The sequence below is a fragment of the Nipponia nippon genome, unplaced genomic scaffold, assembly GCF_047370975.1.
Source record: "Nipponia nippon isolate SJK-2023a ecotype South Korea unplaced genomic scaffold, ASM4737097v1 scaffold_3, whole genome shotgun sequence".
Classification (NCBI taxonomy): Eukaryota; Metazoa; Chordata; class Aves; order Pelecaniformes; family Threskiornithidae; genus Nipponia; species Nipponia nippon.
In genome coordinates this window covers 1,232,693-1,250,339 of record NW_028262347.1, presented here as the reverse complement: position 1 = coordinate 1,250,339, position 17,647 = coordinate 1,232,693, and the positions used below count along the sequence as shown (strand labels likewise).

The 17,647-nt window shown below is 65.6% G+C and overlaps 1 protein-coding gene across 1 annotated transcript in view; it reads right to left on the bottom strand.

Annotated features, from left to right (window-relative positions):
• SND1 (staphylococcal nuclease and tudor domain containing 1) overlaps nucleotides 1-17,647 on the bottom strand; it is a 132,481-nt gene that overhangs the window by 113,163 nt on the left and 1,671 nt on the right. Inside the window, exons 2-9 of the mRNA XM_087765992.1 lie at nucleotides 14,987-15,136; nucleotides 13,559-13,679; nucleotides 10,296-10,374; nucleotides 7,379-7,539; nucleotides 7,064-7,155; nucleotides 5,964-6,122; nucleotides 5,426-5,532; nucleotides 5,066-5,156 (exon numbers count right to left, since the gene is read on the bottom strand). Of these exons, the coding sequence (XP_087622118.1) occupies nucleotides 5,066-5,156; nucleotides 5,426-5,532; nucleotides 5,964-6,122; nucleotides 7,064-7,155; nucleotides 7,379-7,539; nucleotides 10,296-10,374; nucleotides 13,559-13,679; nucleotides 14,987-15,136 (960 nt within the window). The remainder of the gene's footprint in view (nucleotides 1-5,065; nucleotides 5,157-5,425; nucleotides 5,533-5,963; nucleotides 6,123-7,063; nucleotides 7,156-7,378; nucleotides 7,540-10,295; nucleotides 10,375-13,558; nucleotides 13,680-14,986; nucleotides 15,137-17,647) is intronic.

Sequence of the window (17,647 nt, the reverse complement as noted above, 5' to 3'; positions counted from 1 at the left end):
AGTCACACCAGGGAAAAAGGTTCCTGTTGCTGCTCATCCATGACGAGCCCGGGGAGCGCAGCCCCACGCAGCCAAGCCAGAGCTCGGGGGGAAGCGGAGGGAGGAGGGCCCAGCCTTGCCCCCCTTGCAGCACTCTTTGCCCCAGCAAGCACATCAGTCCCTCAAAACGTGCTTAGCCAAATGGATAACAGGATTATAGGAATTAAAATTAAAGCAGACACGGAGGGTTGCCAGGGTTCCTCTCGGCACAGCAAACCCCCCAGGGAACATCCCTACCCACAGACTCAGCCTCTCCCGGGACCCAGATCCTTTGTTTTTCATAGGCAGAAGCGAGCCCAAAGCCGTTTGCATGCTAAATGGAGTAATCAAATCTCATGCTTCAGGGCATCCTCACCGCTGGAGGGGTCAGGACGGGACCCCAGCAGCGCTTTGGGCAGCTATCCCTTCCCTCTCGCAGAAGGCTTAGAAAAAGCAAGATGTGAAGATAAGATACTGCGGCCAGGGGAGCTGCAGGTCAGATCCGGGGGCAAATCCTGCGCTACATTACGCATCCATCACGCGCACTCCGCGCTTCCATGTCGGAGCCGCAGGAGCAGCGGTCAGATCTCATTTCTTCTCTGGCAAGAGGCGGCAGCAGGGCAGGCTCCTGCCGGCAGGCAGCGGCGAGCTCCCGGCCCCCCAGCCTCCAGCACAGCCCAGCTTGCGTGCAGGAGCCATCGACTGGCACCAGGGCCTCACCAAGCCCCTCCGGCCCCGAGCAGCCCCTTCCTGGCAGGAATTAACTTGCAGGGCCCTTCGCCAGGCCGATCCGGCTCCAAGGGGTCCCTGCAGGGGCACGGGATGCTGGAGGACACGGTACCCGGGGCCAGGGCACCCAGGGGCTGCAAGGCGGCAGCAGGAGCCCAGGGTGATCCCTGGGTGCCCACCTCTCTCCTCCCCTCCTCAGCAGCACCGCCCCAGGCAGGGAAGCGGCAGAGGGGAGCCCACGGGCAGGAGCGGGGCACGGTGACGGAGGTGACAGCGGCAGCCAAGCCGGAGACAGCGCAGCCTCAGAGGCTGGGCCATTTTTCTTGCTAACAATTTCGCAGCTTGCTGTGGCCAGCTTCCTTTATCCAATATTTATTGTGGCTTCACCTGCCTCAGAAAAGCACTTTGATAAATGGATGGAAAGGATTTTTTTTTTTTTTTTTAAATCTCTGCTGCTTCTTGCAGAGCCTGCGTGCTCTGGTGCCGCCTCCCCAAACCCCCCGGGACACAGCCTTCACCCCATGCCCAGGCTCCCCCAGCCAGGTGCACAGAGGGGAGGCCTGGGTGATGCCCCTCCGGGCAGAGGGGCTCCAGCGACCCACAGCCGAGCCCCAGCCACGCTTGCCCCCCTTGCCCCGGCTGGCCACCTGAGCCCTGGCCAGGCTTGCCACCCTCGCCCCCATCGCTGCTCCCCCGGGGCAAGAAGATCAGAGCGGTGCCTTGCCCATATTTTTCACGCGAGAAGTTTTTCTCCCTGATCCCAACAAGGTTCCCAATTTTCCACCCCAGGGCTTTGGTCACCCTGTGCGCCTGCCCCGCCACCGGCTCGCGCTCCCTGCCTGGCGCTAACGAGGGCAGCTCGTTAGAGCTCCTGGGAGAGGGCTCAGGGACGGGCTGCTGCACAGGGAGCATCCCCGAAGCCAGGAGCACCCTGACCTTGCACAACAGGGACGGTGGCACTTTGGGAGCTGGTGGCCAGTGCCGAGAGAGCGGCCGGTACTGCCGCCCAAAGAGAAAAGTGCTTTTTGAGGGGTTTTGGCACAGTCTGGCGCTCAGCTCAGCAGGAGAGCGGCTCCCGGGCTGGCTCTGGCAGATCCCACTGAGATTTGGCCATGACGAAGGCTCCGAGCATTTTGCAAAGGGGGGGGAAGACACAGGCACAGCTCATCCACAACCACCTCCTCCAGCCTGCACAGCACCGGTGCGTGGCGGGAGGCGACGCACAGCCCAGCGAGCCCGGGTGCAGCCGAGGGCTGCCGACGGAGCCCCACGCGCCCCAGGCGAGCTGCCGCTCCCAGCCGCTCCCCCCAGCCCGAGGGGGCCGGTCCTGCCCCGCAGCCGGGCGATGGGACGACGCGGCCTCCGAGCCCCCGCACAGAGCTGCTTTATAAACAGCTTTTGGCAGAGGATAGCTTTCAGCATAATGTATTCAGCTCTAAGCAGCGCTGTCCCCAATTCCTGGGTGCTCTAAGACAAGCTGACGTAGGGAATTCAGGAGAAAGCCTCCAGCCTCTTCACATTTTTATTCCGCCGCTTTTCTTCTTGCCGCTCACAGGCATCAAATCCACAATCGAGGCCAAGCCTTAATTTCTCCCCAAACCAACCCCTCCGCTCAAAGCACCGGCAGCTGACCGCGACGGCAGGGGGATCCAAAATTAGCCGGAGACGATTTGCCACGGTTGCTCAACGGTGCAAAGACAGGTTGGGATCTTCCTCCTCCTCCCCCCGCCACCCCCTGGCAGCTCCTGCGTCAGCTCTGCCGCTGCAAACGAGCACCTCGGCGTTCTGCCGAGCACGGAGGCGGCTTCAGCGCCGGAGCAATCGCTGCCTGCCTGCCCGCTGCCTGCAGGTGCTCGGACCCCTCCGCAGGGATGGGGGCTCGCGGGGCCCCGCGGGGAGGCCGGGCACGTGCCCAGCTCTGGGATCAGCTCCGTCACTCGGAGGCGTGCGGGCATTTGTCCTGATTTTCCCTGTCACTTACAATTCCCAGGAAGGGAAAAAGACCAAAAATTGACACTGCAAAACCGACAGCGCCCGGGGGGGCCTCGGCTGACAGCTCCCTAAATGCTGCTTTGCACGGGCCTGCAGGAAGAACAGATTTTAACCGAAGGCGGAGAAATTCTGCGCCTCCTCCCCAGGAAGCGGGACGGCATCGTTCACTGCGTCCGGGGGCTCTTACTGCAGAGCCAGGGCAGCCAGGAGCGGCCCCCAGGCTGCAGCGAGCCAGGGGGCCGGGTGCCGCCAGGCTGGGGGGGACCCCAGCAGAGCGAGGGGCTGTGCCCAGGACCGGGGGCCATCCTGCACGCACTGCCCCGGGACCCTAAGCAGGATGCAGCCCGCACATCGGGGTCCCCTCTGCTCCACGGCACCGGGGGTGGATTCCTACCGCTGCCGGGGGGCACGGCCGCCCCACGGCAATGCCTAGCACGAGGGCTGGAGATGCCGCCGAGCCCCAAACCCACCGCAGACACCTTTGCTGCCTTGCTGGGGGGCTCGGGACGAGAGACCCGCCTGCCGCAGCTCTCCACCAGCGTCCCAGCCCGCACACGAGCTAGTCAACAAAACAACGGGCATCTTCGAAATGCCAGGAGCGTCCAGCCGCCCCCTCCACCAGCCCTCCGCAAGCTGCTGAGCAAAGCATGACTAACGGCCCCCGTGCCGGCTCCTGGCGCGGGCTCCGGCAGCAGCCTCTGCCAGCGGCAGGATGGCGCTTCCGAGCGCGCCAGCGCCTTCGCACGGCCATCCCCGCGCCCGCAGGGGCATTGGCCTGGGGGCTGTTTCTCGCCGTGACAGCGGCACTTTGGGCAAGGACCAAACGTGGTCCTTCGCCCCGGGGACAGGCTCTCACCTCTGGCCTTCTCAGAGACCCTCTGGGCTTGGCATCCGGGCCGCCTTCGTACGCCACTCCAAGAGGAAAAGCCCAGCCAACCCTTCACTGCCTGGGGAGGCTGGTGGGAAGTTTTTGGGGACCTGTGCTACCGCTACCACCAGCCGTATCCCAGCTGACAAACGGGCAGCTGCAGAGACAGGCGTAATCTCAGAGTTAACGCACGAGCCAGAGCCTCCCCAGCCTCGTCCCACGGGACAGGAGCTGCCGCGCGGATCCCGGTGACAGCACCGCACGGATGAGCTAATTGAGCCGGTTGCACCGCGCGGTTGAGACTGCACCAGCTGTAAGAGCTCCTGGCTTTGCCCTGCCCGACCCCCTGCCAGTCATGCTCTGCCCCAAGCCCTGCCGCTGCCGCCCCGGTCTACCCCGCAGCCGGCAGCACCGGGGCAGCCGGTGGCCCCCGAGGCAGGCAGGGAAGGAGCAGCTCACTCCCACGCCTGCAAGGTACGGGTGTCCGGGCCCAGCCCTGGCAGGGACGGAGCAGCCGGAAGGATGCTCCGGGGCAGGATCTGACCCGGGTGCCGGGGCGGCAGGGAGCGCAGGGGTTAAGCCGACTTTCCAAGAAATCCAGCTGCTGCACATTTCCCAGGGTTTCCAGCAGAACCGAGGCCCCGGGCGAGCCGGCAGCACCATCTAGCGGGCTGCTCCCCCCCCCAGCGGTGCCCGGACCCCCGCGCCCCACCGCAACCCACTGCCGCGCTCCCGGGTGAGGTGCTCCTCCGCAGGGACGCCCACCACCCACCCAGGGCAGGGGCACTCGCCCGGTGGCACAGGCCCGCTCGCCTTCTCCCTTTGGCACCGTTTGCGCTCTCGGAACCGCGCCAGGGCAGGGGTAGGCAGGGTTTCCGCGCAGCAGGAACGCGGGCACCGCTGCAGTGGGGCACCCCCGGAGCTGCTCTCGCATGCATGGGGCTAACGAGGCCCCAGAGCTGGGCCAGTCGCTGCAGGGAGGTGCTGGCCAGGGGCTCTGCCCCACAGAGCCCCACGGCCCCACACCAGCAACCCCCAGGACCGGGGGGGCAGGGGCTGCGCCTGACACCGCGCTGGAAACGCAGGCAGGAGAGGGAAGGAAAACTCTGCCGAGCCCAAACAGCCCTCTGCAGGCAGGAGAGCGGCAGGCAGGGTGAGAGCATCCCTGCGGCACCCGACCAGCTGGAGCCCGGCCCCAGGGCACCCACCAGCCCTTCCCCACGCACCCTGGGCCCTTCCCCCCCCGCTTTCTTTCACCTCTTCCCACCCCAGGCCTGCCCGAGATCCCAGCGCGCACCTGGGCAGTCGTGCACCGCGGTGGGGACGTAGCAGAGGCAAAACCCTCTGGGGCTTGGCCAAGCACGTGCAGAGGCCAGCAAGGGCAGCCGGGCACCCTGCCCTCCACCCCCGCACAGGCAGACCCTGCCTGCCCCTTCCCCTGCTCTGCCAGCCACTCACCTTGGCTACAAACTGCTTGTCCTTCTGATCCAGGTTTGCCGTGGGGGCCACGTAGTCCCTCCAGATCCTCAGCTTGCGATCCTTGGCGAACCTGGCGGGGGGACAGGCGTGACGCCCGGGCAGGCGTTCCCAGCAGGGACGGACCTGCCGTACATCACATCGTCCAGCAAAGGCCTGGCAGAGGCAGCGGGGCTGGCGCAGACTCGCAAGGAGAGATCGCATCTACCTCCCACCCAGGAGCGCGCTGGGGGTCCCCCACACGTGGATGGGGAGCTGGGGTCACCCCGGGCACCCCGCGGGTGCGGCTCGGAGCGTGTCCACCCCAGCACCCAGCCCTGCGGCTCCCGGCGTCGGACTCACCTTTCGGCCGCACGCAGCTTGTCAGCGCCGCGGGTGTAGACGGCGATGGACCAGTCCACGCAGCGGGCAAAGCCCTCCTTCAGCAAGAGCTCGGTGATGTTCCCGTTCTGCGGAGGAGGCGTGCGCTCAGCCGCGGGGGACGCGGCATCGACATCTACCCCTACCCCCCGAGGAGAGCTGGCCTCTCCGTCCCTGCCCCGCTGCGAGGGGGGAGCTCACTCGCCCTGCTCAGCCCCTTGGATGTCACAGGTCCCCAAAGAGCCCTGCAAGGCCTGGCCACAGCTCCCGGTGCCCTCATGGCCATCGGACACCACCCCAGCGACACCCACGGGGCTCTGCTCTCCTCGTGGGCTGCTCAGATAGACCACGGTCTCCCAAATCCACCAGTAAAGAGCCCACAACCCCCGGCTGCCCTGAGCCCCCACCGGAGGCACCTGGACCTTGCAACCACCTTTAGCATCTCCAGCAAGGGATGGCCAACAGTCCAACAGCCCACCGGGACCCTCTCCCACCCCCTGCCACTGCCAGCCCCACTTGCCGGGTGCAGGATGGTGCCCAGGATGTTCTGGTTGTGGCAGCTCTCCAGGACGATCTGCACGTCCCTCTGCAGCAGCCTCGACTCCGTGAAGAACTTGGCTTCGGCCGCAAACGGCTCAGGGACTTCAGGGGCGTCCGCCTCCCGCTTGAACGTGGGGCACTGCGGCAGAGGGGGGACGGTCAGGGCACGGGCTGGCCCCCAAACCTCAGCAAGGGGGTGGGAAACCTCGGGGAGGAAGGCTGCACGCAGCCCCCGTGCTCCGGCTGTAGCTTCTGGGAGAGACAGGCTGGGGGGCTGCGCGTACCGATGCTTTTGTGCCTTTGGCACCGATGCAGCCCTTACCCACCCCAGCAAACACTGCCGGGAGGAAACCCGGGTACAGGGACCAACCCCCAGCGTAGTCCTGCCTAGGGGGGAGCCACCCTGGCTCAGATGGGCAAGGAAAAATAAAGCTGTGGTGCTCCAGGACAGCACCGTGAGAGGGAGCGGAGGCAGGAGGCTCCCCAGCACCGCTGGGGCGGGCAGGCAGGCAGGGCTGCTCTGCCCCAGCCGCCCCAGGAGCCCCCAGCCCCACAGCCACCTCCACGGCAGCCTCCTGCCACGCTGGGTGGCCGAGCTCTCCGACCCACGTGCCTGCAGCCCCGCCGATGCCAGCCTGTGCCAGCGGCGCAGGGACCACCACTCACCCAGCACACGGGGGATCCTTGCAGGGTGTCTGACAGCCCAGAGCTCGGGCTGCTGCCGGGCCTGGCAGCACGGAGCGGCACCCACCGAACCCAAACTTGTTCCCATCCCTGCAGGGACAGCCCGCACCAGCATGCACGCAACCACGGGCTGCAATCAGCCTGTTACTGGAAGGTGCGTGCAGGACGGCACAGCAGGCAGCGAGGCCGCTGCACCCCTGCCTCCATCCCTCCCTGCCCTGGTCCCGCGGGCCCGGCAGCAGGCAGGTACCAGTGCAACCCCCGCACACTTGCACTGGTGCCAAAAGGCACCGAGGAGGATGCACGATGAACGACGGTGCAAATTCAAGAGGGAATCTGCTGCAAAGACAACCGCTGAGCATGCTGCCAGGGGCCGGGCCAGCGGCTGAGCCTCACCTTGATCCCTGAGAGCATGACGGTGACCAGGTAGTAATCGGGGAGGAGGAGGGCTCTCACCACGCTGCCGTCCCGGACGTGCTCTATGATGGCTGCGGAGCAAAAGCAGAGAGGTTGGTCCTGCTCTGGAGGGGCTTGGCGGGAGCCACGGAGCCGGAGCCAGCTCCCCGCGGCGAGAGGGTGCCAGGAACAGCACCCAAGCAGCGCGGCGCAGGCAGCCGGCCCCCGAGGCCGCGGGCAGGCAGGCAGCAGAGGATGGAGGACAGGGGCGACCCCGGCGCCCGGCAGCAAGGGCCAGAGTTGGTGCCAGCTTACCATTGACTGGCTTCTGGTGCATGGAGTCCACGAAGTGCCGGGGGTTTTCAATGGTGTACTTGAGATCCCGGATGGTGTGGGAGCCCGTCCCCTCGCTCCACATCCCCTTCTTGGCACTCTTGGCCTGCTCCTCCAGCTCCGCCAGCCTGCTCTGCTCCGGGCTGCAAGGACAGGACGAGACGGGGTGAGGCCAGGTCTGGGGCGGGCAGGACACTGCCGTTTTATCACTGGGAAGAGCCATCTTTCAGGCACTTTTCTGGATGCTTTAACAATTTGACTACTCGCGTCTAGAAAAGGCACCGCCTGGGTGAGCCGGCGAGCGATGCTTCGTGCTGCGGACAGCAACGCACAGTAAATCAGAGTAAGCTTCTCCAGCACCACGGCAGGGAGACTGCACCACCGATGTCCGAATACCCGCCGCTGGAAGCCCCGCTGACAGACTGGGGACGTTTACGCCAGAGGCTGCTTTGTGCACCAGGATGGAAAGGCAGCCCCAGCTCCCGACGCGGCAGAGGACGCTTTGGCAGAGGAGGAACGGCGCACCCAGGTACGCGGCTGACGTGCCGCACCAACCCACGGACCGTCCCCGTCCTGCACGCGCAGGCGGCTGCCTAAGGCAGAGCCCAGCAGCGGCCCCCTCCCAACGCTGACGGCCAGCCCCGCCACGCGCTGCCCTAACCCGTTAAACAAATTCAGTCATAGCTGTGTTTTAGCACTCTTCAACTCGGGGCAAAGCTGCAGCCTGATGAATCCCAAGTTCACCGCAGAAGCGCCCGACCTGAGCAGCTGACGAGTGGCTGAGAGTCACCTCGCGCACCCATTAATTAGCGCACCCTTTGGATTATTAGGAGAGCAATCGCCTGGAGCGCATCGTTGCTCCGCGTTATTTAATTGCAAGAAGCTCAGTCCTGTGCTAACCACGCTGCACCAGCCCCGTCGTGCTGGTGATGGAGCTCGTGGCAGCGGCATCGCCCAGCCTGGGGGGCTGCACGTCCTGCTCCCACGCCGTCACCGCGGGCGTCGGGGTGACCAGCTTCACCGGGCATGCTGCCCGCTGGGTGCGCTTGCGGGAGGAGGTTGAAGGACCGGAGCAGTAGACCCCCGCGAGCCCGAAGCCACCAGAAGGTCCCCGTGGGGCTGCCCAGGTCCCCCCAGCACAAGCAGTGGACAACACCACCCAACCTGCGCCCTGATTTCCTTCCCTCCGGCACAACAGGGCAGTCCAAGAGCCCCTGAGAAGTCCTGAGGAGCAAATGCACGGGGGACCTCAGTCACCTCCCTGGCAGGGGCGAGAGGCTCCCCTGCTCTCCTTCGCTGAGCCACCACGCAACCGCCCTCCGATGGGATCAGCGGCACGGCCGCAGCCGAGACGCTCCTGCAGCGGAGCCAGGGGAGGGGGCTGCACGGCCGGGTGAGGGGGCTCCGGCGGGGAAGGGGGCTGGAAAGCAGGGATGAGCACAGAGGAACCAAGCCAGAGCCAAGGTCCTGCCTGGCCCATCACCCCGACTTCCAGGCGCCTGGGGAGCACCAGCCCCGGCGGGCTCTAACGGCTGTCCCTCCACCCTGCGAGCACAGCTTCCCGTGGGCATCAACGGCCACGGGCCGTGGCCCAGCCGCTCGTGACCAGCGCTGCGTGGGCTCGCGGTCCCCCCTCGGCACAAGCCCCAGCAGGGCCCCAGGGGACGTTTCCAATGGGAAGCGAGAGAAAGTCAGTGCAAAAGCCCCGGTGGCCTGGCAGGCAGAGGCTTTCCTCCTTCACTCCACCTCCGCAGCCCAAGAGAGATGCAGGAGGTGCAGAACCAGGACAGGGCGGCAAGAGCTGACTCCGGCTGAACCCCAGTCATCCTACGAACGCCGCCGGTCCTTGCCAGGCTCCACCACCGGCGCTACGCCCGCTCTCCCGGCAGCTCCTCGCCCCCGGCCCCAGCAGCCTCGCAGGCTGGTGGCTTCTGCAGCCCCTCCAGCATGGGCACAGCGGCTTTCGCGCCTCTCCCAGACATCACTGCCCTGTGGCAGTCCCCGACCGTGCCGAAGCAGAGCCACTGAACTCTGCCAAGGGCACCCGGAGCCCACCAGCACCCAGGCAGGGAGCTCCCCAAGGGCCCCAGGCAGGCAACGGGTAGGACCCACGGGCACTTGAGGCTTCAACACTGGCAAGCCTGGGCATAAAATAACCCATCCACACCCTTGGCAGCACGCGCTCTGTTTACTCAACATACCTGTTTACAGGCTGCGCTACCGAAAACACTGGGTGGAAAGCATCCAAGTGTGCCAGGAACAGTTTTAGGAAGCGACACGGGCAAGCTTCCAGCCCAGCAGGCGCGGGGATGGAAATAGTGTCCGACCGGTATTTATAGCAGTGCCACAGAAACAACTCGCACCCCTGGAACAGGATAGCCGGGGCCCAGGGCCATGCACGGGGATGCCGGCACGCTGCTGCCGAGGCCAGGCTTCTCTCTTGCTCCGGGACACAACGGGGCCATGGCGAAGCATCGGCTCCAATGGCACTGGCACAGGCATCGCCCGGACGTAGGATGAGGGGCAGGAACATCACAACATCACCTATCCAGCATGAATTAAAGCACCTTGACTCCACACCAGGCGTTATTTTCCAGCGACCAAGAGCTTCAGAAGATTTTCTGCTCTGCAGCCCAGGGCCACAGCTCCGGTGCATCAGCATCCAGGGCAAGGAGACACCCAGCTCCCCCTCCGCAACCCCTCGCCACCCCAACCCTAAAGACAAGGGGTCACCGTGCTGGGACACCGGAGCCTGTGAAATCCAGGCACTGCAGGGAGCCCTGGAGCAGGGGCTGGTGCCCAGCCAAAGCCGAGGAACACAACCAGCTCCGCACCCAGGTAGGTAACCGCAGAGAATCGGCGCAGCCAAGGCAGCGCAGGAACGCAGCCGCATACGTACTTGTTGGCTCGGATCCCTTCCCGGCGGGAGGCCAGCCCTTCGGCCACGAGGGATTCAGCAATGTTCTCGCCGTTCGTGTCTGCGGAGAGAGGAGGAGAGGCGTCGGTGAAAGGAGCCAGCAGTGCGCGGGGCGGCCCCGAGGCACACAGACCTCGGTCCTGGACAGCATTCCCACCATGACTCCAGCTAACAAGTGCTGGAGCAACCCAGGAGCAAAAGGCTCCCGTCACCAGTCCGGTGTCCCAGCAGGACACAGCCTCCACGCTGCATCGAGCGGAGCAGCCCAGGGCTCTCCTGGGGACAGCGTTTCCCCCAGACCAGGGCTCAGCAAGTGGGAAGGTGGCACGTTGCTCCGACGCACTGCCGGGCTGCGAGGCCTGCTGTCACCCAGGACCATCTCTGCGGGAAGGGGACGTCCTCAGCACCCGGGGGAGGCAGGCGACACCCTCCCAGCACCCAAGGAGCTCTCTGGATTTCCAACGAAGGCTGCAGTACCAGCACGACCTGCAACGGCCATCTCTGCACAAGACATCCTTCCTCCGCAGAAGCACGGGGGGTTCACGGCTACCGGGAGCCAGAGCCCCCGGGGAGGCGGGGGACAAACAGCTCGGTCTGGGGGGGATCCTGGGCCAGGGAGAGCCGATAAACAGGAGGATTTGGGCAGGATCCACAGGAGAAACCCCCAGCTGCCCAGGCAGAAGGGATGGCGCAGGGTTGCACAGCCCTGGGCAGCAGCGGGCGGTGGCTGGGGAGGGGGTGTAGGGCGCTGGCTCGGCCACCACCGGCAAGCGATGGCAAACCCGCGCTCCTCCGAAGCCCAGAGCCGCAGACAGCTGCTGCACCGCTGCCAGGGAAGCTGTCGCAGCATTTCCATATTAATAGTATTTAAACCTTGACAAACTTCATCAGGAAACGTTTTATGCTTCATTTCCCACCTCCGCGGTGTGACAGGCTGGGATTGAACAATAAGGACGACACCTACGCGGGAGGCATGGCATAAAAGTCCTTAACGTGGCAGACAACAAGGCTGCAGATGACTGAAAGGGAGCACTTCACTGATCGCGGTGGCACCGAACAAAACCCCTTTCAAGGTTTATTTGTTGCAGAACGTGCTGGCGGGACCTGCCAGGATCGCTGCTGAAGGACAGCCCGCGGGCTGGGAAAGCGGAGAGCAGCAGCTCTCCAAAACTGTGAACCCCGACTCGGCAGGAGGGGATCCCCAGCCCAAAGGGCTTCCCGGTCCCCCAGCCCACGAGCAAACTCAGGAATGAGCATGGAGGTAACTTCGATATCCAGTTATTCGTGGTCTCGGGGTACAGGCTCATCCTGGCAGCACGCAGGGCCTCGCTCCCCTTTCTCGCAGCCTGGGGACCATGGGGGTCCCGCATTCCCACGCTGGTGGGGGGCCCCCGTAGGGATGCGGGAGATGCCGGCTGGGGCGTGCCGGGACGCGGCGGTGATGGGAAGCCAGCCCTGGGTTGCCCTCGCAGCAGCGACGAGGTGCTGGTGGAAAGGGGCTCCAGGCAGGGCTATTGCCCACCCCAGGCCCTGCTGGCCTGGGCCACATCCAGCTGAGCCTGAAAACCTCCAAGGAGAGCGCTCCAGCCTCCCCAGGGAGCTGCGTGGCTGCAAACTCACCCGCTGATGCCCTGCAGCGGGGAACCAGGAGCCAGCAGCGATGCTGGGCTTTCTGGCCGTGCAGCGGAGCTGATGGCCGGCACCGGCAATCCTCGTCCTGCCCAGCCAGAGACACCGGCAACTCCTGCCGCAGACCCAGAGGGAGCCTCTCCCCCAAATCACGGGCCACCTCCTTTCTCCCTGGGCTTCCATGCAAACCCCGCTCGCTCCGTTCGTGCTGCACTGCCGTGGGACAAACCCCGCCTGCAGCGGCGAGCAAATCCCAGCCATTTGCTGCCCGAGCCAGCCTCCCACTTCCACCACAGGAAAGGCCCCGAGCACCACAGCGATGCCGGGATGCGCATCTGGAGACCAGGATGCCTCATGGCACCCGCTCACCCTCTCCAGTCCGGCCAAGCCACAGGCAGCAGAGTCTGCAGGGACACAGGGCCGAGGGCACACGGCTCCCCAGTCTGTACTGGAGCTACCCCAGGGAACACACACCCAAAACTCCGCAGTCCCTGAGCTCCTTTACAGCCCCTTGCACACACCTGGTCCCTTCCTCCTTCCCCCGACCACAACGAGTTACCCCACTGAGCCTCCCATGGGAGAGGAGGCTCCAGGGAGCCATGGCTGAGCCCGACCTACACCCTGGTTGTATCCCAAATATCCCAGTCGCGAGGCTGTCCTGGCTCCGCACCGACTCTCTGGTGAGCACAGAGGTGCATCCAGTACATCCATCTGCCCCAGTAACCCCAAGCCGGGCGGCACTAGAGGACAAGCTGGGTCCTGGTGAGCACCCACTTCGCGGGAGCCCACCCACATCAAGTGGGTCTCGTCCCCCTTCTTGAAAGCCGAGGGCACGGCAAGTCTGACCAGGAGCCAAGCCCAGCAGAGCAGCGCAGCCCAGAAGCCGGCAGCAGGACGCGGTCACCTCTAAGCCACTTTCTCTCACCAGACCGGGCAATGGCCGAGGGCTAACCATGGGCAGCAAGAGCCCAAAAACTCTTCCACCAGCATGGCTGGAACCAAAATCAGCCAGGGCCGTTGGCAGAGGGGACACAGCACCCAGCAGGGCGCAGTCCGGCATCGTGCTCACCACGAGAGGGGACCTAACCGGAGCCGAAGCCCACCAAAAAGGCCGCCCTGCCCCAAGCTGCTCCGAGCCAGGGGCAGGGCTCAGGCGCTGCGCGGGGTTTGGGCTGAGCAGCTTCGCTCCCGGCGCTCCGCCGCACCCTCAGGGTTTCAATCAGCCAGAGATGAGCAAGAGATTCATAACAATAAAAAGGACGGCAAGGGGAAACCTGTGGGAATTCACCTAACGCCACAGCCTGCGTCCGTGTGCTGCGGTGCATCAACCAGCGGCTGCGGCTCCAGAGAGCGTGGCCGCGCTTCGGCTCTGCGCAGCCCCGCAGTCAGCCGGGACCGTCGCCGGGCATCACTCCCCTCCAAAAGCTGGTGCTCCACCAAAAAGCGGGCATGCATCCTGCTGCCGACACCGCATCCCAACCCACCCTCTCGGACAGTAGCTCTGGCTGCGAGCACCGCAAGCTCCTGCTGCACGTTCCGGCTAAGAGCACCGCACGCTCCCCACCGCACGCTCCCCAGCAGCCCTGTTGGTGCCCGACGGACCCCTTTGCGCTCACCTTTCCCCAGGTACACCATCCCGTACTCCCGGCCTTGCGGGGTCTTGTACTCCACGGTAAAGCAGACCTCCTTCCCGATCAGCTTCTTCCGCAGGAACTCACGAGCCGGGAAGCCCCAGGGCTGGAGGGAAAGAAGCCGACGTGAGCCGATGGGTCAGACGCAGCCAGGGAAGCCCAGAGCCTCCCCACCCGGGGAACTCGTGCTCTCCTCCACGTGCACTCCGTTAGCCCAGGACCGCGCTGGAGTCTGTCTGCGGCTTGCAGAGGAGCCGACCCTGTTACTCCGCAGGAGGAACACCCCCTCTCTCCCCCTCCGTCCCCCAAAAAGGGGTCACGGTTGGTTTTCCAGCCGGCCTTGTGCTCCCCGAGCACAGCCAGACCCAGCCGGCCGAGCCCAGGAAGGCTCCTGGGGCAGAGGGAGCACGGCTGGAGCTGCGGCATCGCGGGGGGCTGGACCAGCCCCAGCTCCCAGGGACACAGCAGAGGCTCCTCCGGCTCCACCCAGGGCTGCACAGGTGCCCGTGGCAAAGGAGCAGAGCGGGACCTGTGCAGCGGCCGTGCCCGGCTGGGAGAAGCGGGCTCTCGCGTCCCCCTGGCACCTCCCCGCACCGCAGCACGAACGCACCGGAGCCCCGGCGAGCTCAGCCCCACTCCACCGCAGCAGGTGGGTGGGGAACACGGTCCGGAGGAGAGAACATGACGTGCTCATAAACAATTAGCAAACCTGACAGGCATAATTTTTTAAAAGAGTGACATTTAAAGGCTGAAGCAGTGTTTAGAAGACAAACTCCCCAAGGAGAGCAATTAGCTGCCAGCGCTCTGCACCACCCCCGGGGCTGGGAGGATGGGTGGCCGGGGCTGGGCTCCCTCCGACACAAGCCCGCCGCTCCCAACCGCTGCGCCCCGCTGCCGGTACAGGCAGCCCTGCCTGCACCCAATCTGCCAAAGCAACACCCCTGTCGCTTCCCGTGCCCCCAGCCCCGGGGCAGGTAAAGCCTGGAGGCACCAGCAGCCTCCCTGGCCCTGCAGACCCTGCCCAGCCATGCCTGGTCCTCGCTAGCGGAGGATTCCTGCCCCGTCCTGGGCACGTGTGCGACCGTAACAGGGTGAGGAAGGAGAAATCAGCCCCAAAATCCACACTGCAGGGCTGGAGCAGGGAAAGGATCTCTTAAAGCATGGTTGAAGGGACCTTCATCCTGCAGCCACAGCCCCGAGTCGGACAGGGGGGCAGCACCGGCGAGGAGGGAGCAGCCTGCGCCCCACGGGATGGCAGCAGGTCTGGGAATGGGCAATGCCTCTTGCGACGGCTGAGCTGAAGATGCTGCGGCCTGCAGAGCTGGGCCAGCAGCCTGGAGGCACCCCGTCCAGCTCAGCCCGCAACCCTCGGGGCAGTGGGGCCACACGGCACCGCTCACGGGAGGCACCCACCTCGTCCGGGGTGTCCTTGGCATCCGGCTGGCCCGCGGCGGCGCGGCGGGCGAGGTTCCCGGCACGGATGTTGCTGAGGTTGATCTGGCGTTCGGGGGGCGGCCCGCCTCGGGGCTGCCCGCGGACGATGATGGCGCAGCCCGACAGCACCTGCGGGGAGACAGAGGGGTTACGGGGGTCCCCCGGCCCCAGCAGCCGCTCAGAGCGGGCAGCAAAGGAGAGCAGTCAGGAGGCTGGGGAGGCAAGAGGAGACGGAGCCGAGCACGCAGGCAGGTGACACTGCACAGACAGACTCCCATGGATGGATCCTGCCCCAGGCAGGGCATGCGAAACTCGGCAGCACAGGGCACAACTTCTCGTGGGCCTGGCAGAGTCAGGAGTTGCCCCGGGTTCCCTGCTCAGAGACGCAGGATGGAGCCAAGCTCCGCACTGCGCCTTCGCAGCGGTACCCGTCAAGCATCCCGTCCCCTCCTGCAGAGCGCAGCACACCTGCCCGCAAGGAGATCTCAGCGTGGCGGGTAACGCAAAGGACTGGGCAGATCGGGATTCTGCTCCCGGCGCTGACCCGTCAGACGAGCCCAGCCGGGCCGTCGCCCCTGCTGCTTTGGTTGCCGAGTGCTCCGAGCCAGGAGCGCGGCTACGCTGGGCAGTCCCATCCCATCGCATCCCAGGCAGTCCCATCCCATCCCACCCATCTCCCAGGGTTTCGGCAGCCCCATGGCTCCCCGCTGCCGCAGGGGGACCCCCGTGTTCGGGAGGGCACCGTGCCTGCAGCACCCCGAGGGGCTCCGTGCGGCTGCTGGCATGGCACAGGAGGATGCAGGCAGGGAAAAGCCGGCACCGGTGCTGCCGTGGGGAAGCCTCCCGGGACAAGGCACGCAGAGGGGGATTACAGTCACCAGCATCATCCTGCCCTGCCAAAACCCCAAGTTTTGCAAGGGCTCCGTCGCTGTACAAGACCCCAAGCCACCCACGGCATCGGCAGGGCCAGCTCCAGCCACCAAGCTGGGCCCCCAGCCAGGCAGAGCAAGCGTGCCGGGGATCACCCCGTTCCCGTTCTAATCGCTGTTGGCTCCCTGCACGTGGGATCGATGCCGCTGAAGCGCTCGCAAAAAAACCTCCGGGTTGGATTTCAGCACGTGCCCTGGCTTGCTGCCTACCCGAAATCCCCACGGATGCTGGCAGCACGTCCCAAAGCCAGAGGACTCGAACCCTGTCACAGGAGCCGGCCCGGCCCAGTGCCAGGGACACCGGCTCGCACCGAGCCTCACCGAAACAAGCCCTGCCGCACCAAGGGTCTGGTCGCACCACAGCATCATGCTTGCTGCCCCACGCGGCCCACGGCAGAGACAGACACGCTGTGCCAGCTACTGGGAATCGAGCTTCAAATCAAGCCTGAGCCGCACACGGAGCGATCCCCTGGCAAAGGCTCAGTGCTCGATACTTAAGGATTTAGAGGCTTCATCGCTGTAATTAACCTTAATCTTTAATTTATAGGGCATAAGGAAACAAGTCAGATGCTGTAACTGTTTTATCCAATTACCAATACAAACCCTGGATCCCGGGAAGGGGACGGGTTCGTTAGCAGAGCAGCTCTGCGCCCCGCGGGTGCGTGCAGTGCTTCGGGGTGGGCACGCAGCCGGCCCCTGCGCCCCCGGCCCTGCCCGCGGAGCGGCCACACCGCCTGCCCACCGCTCCCCAGTCGAGGAGCCACGCGCACCGTTACGGGCAGCAGCTTCTGGCCAGGCTCGGGCAGCGATGGGACCGGGAGACTGCCCCAGCATCCAGGCTTCACCCTCCCAAAGGCAGCCCCAGCTCCCGCCCGCCAGCCCAAGCCGTGCTCTCCTGCCCCGCACGGCAAACGTCAGCCCAGGCACCCCATCAGCCCTGCCCTGTGCTCCGGAACCCGGGCTTAAACCGGGCTGCAAAACCTGTATCGCCAACACAAGGAGTTAGCACAGGCTCAGAGCCGAGCGCGCGACGGACGCGCCAAGGCCGGGGCACAGGGACGCGGGTCGGACGGACCCGGCTCCCACGGCAGAGGCGTCCCCCGAGCACGGGAGGGGACGGCACCGGGGTCCTGAAGGCACAGCCCTCGACCAGACCGTCACGTCCAGAGCTGCAAATGCGGGGCACAAAGGGTTAACAGCTGTGCCAGGAATGGAGAGGAAGGTGAGGAAAAGCCAAGGCAGGGTGGCAAGGTGCCGGCAAGGAGAAGGGCAGCCAGTGACCCAGCTCGCTGTCGACCTGGAGCCTCACCAACGCGGGGCCCCAGCTCGGCTCAGAGCCAGGGGTCCCCACGCCGCTGGCCAGGGCTGTGCCACGCTGCACCGCGCTGTGCCACACTCCTTCCAGCCCAGCCACCGACACCCCAGAGAGGAGCCGGACCCCGACACGCCATACCTCCCCCGCGGGCTCCCCCAGCTCCTCAAGCCCCCCAAAAGGAAGGAGCCTGCTGCCGCCCCATCGCGCCCTGCGGGGCAGAGCCCCAGCCCGGCAGCTGCAGGGCCCCGACTCCCATCGCCTCCCTGCTCCCGCTCTTCCCCCCCGTCCTGCTCCGCTGCGCCAGGACGAGCCCCCTCCCCGCTCCCGAACTTTCCAGCCCTGCTGCACAATTTCAGGGGAAATCGTACATTGGGAAGGTGCTAACAAACCCCCAAA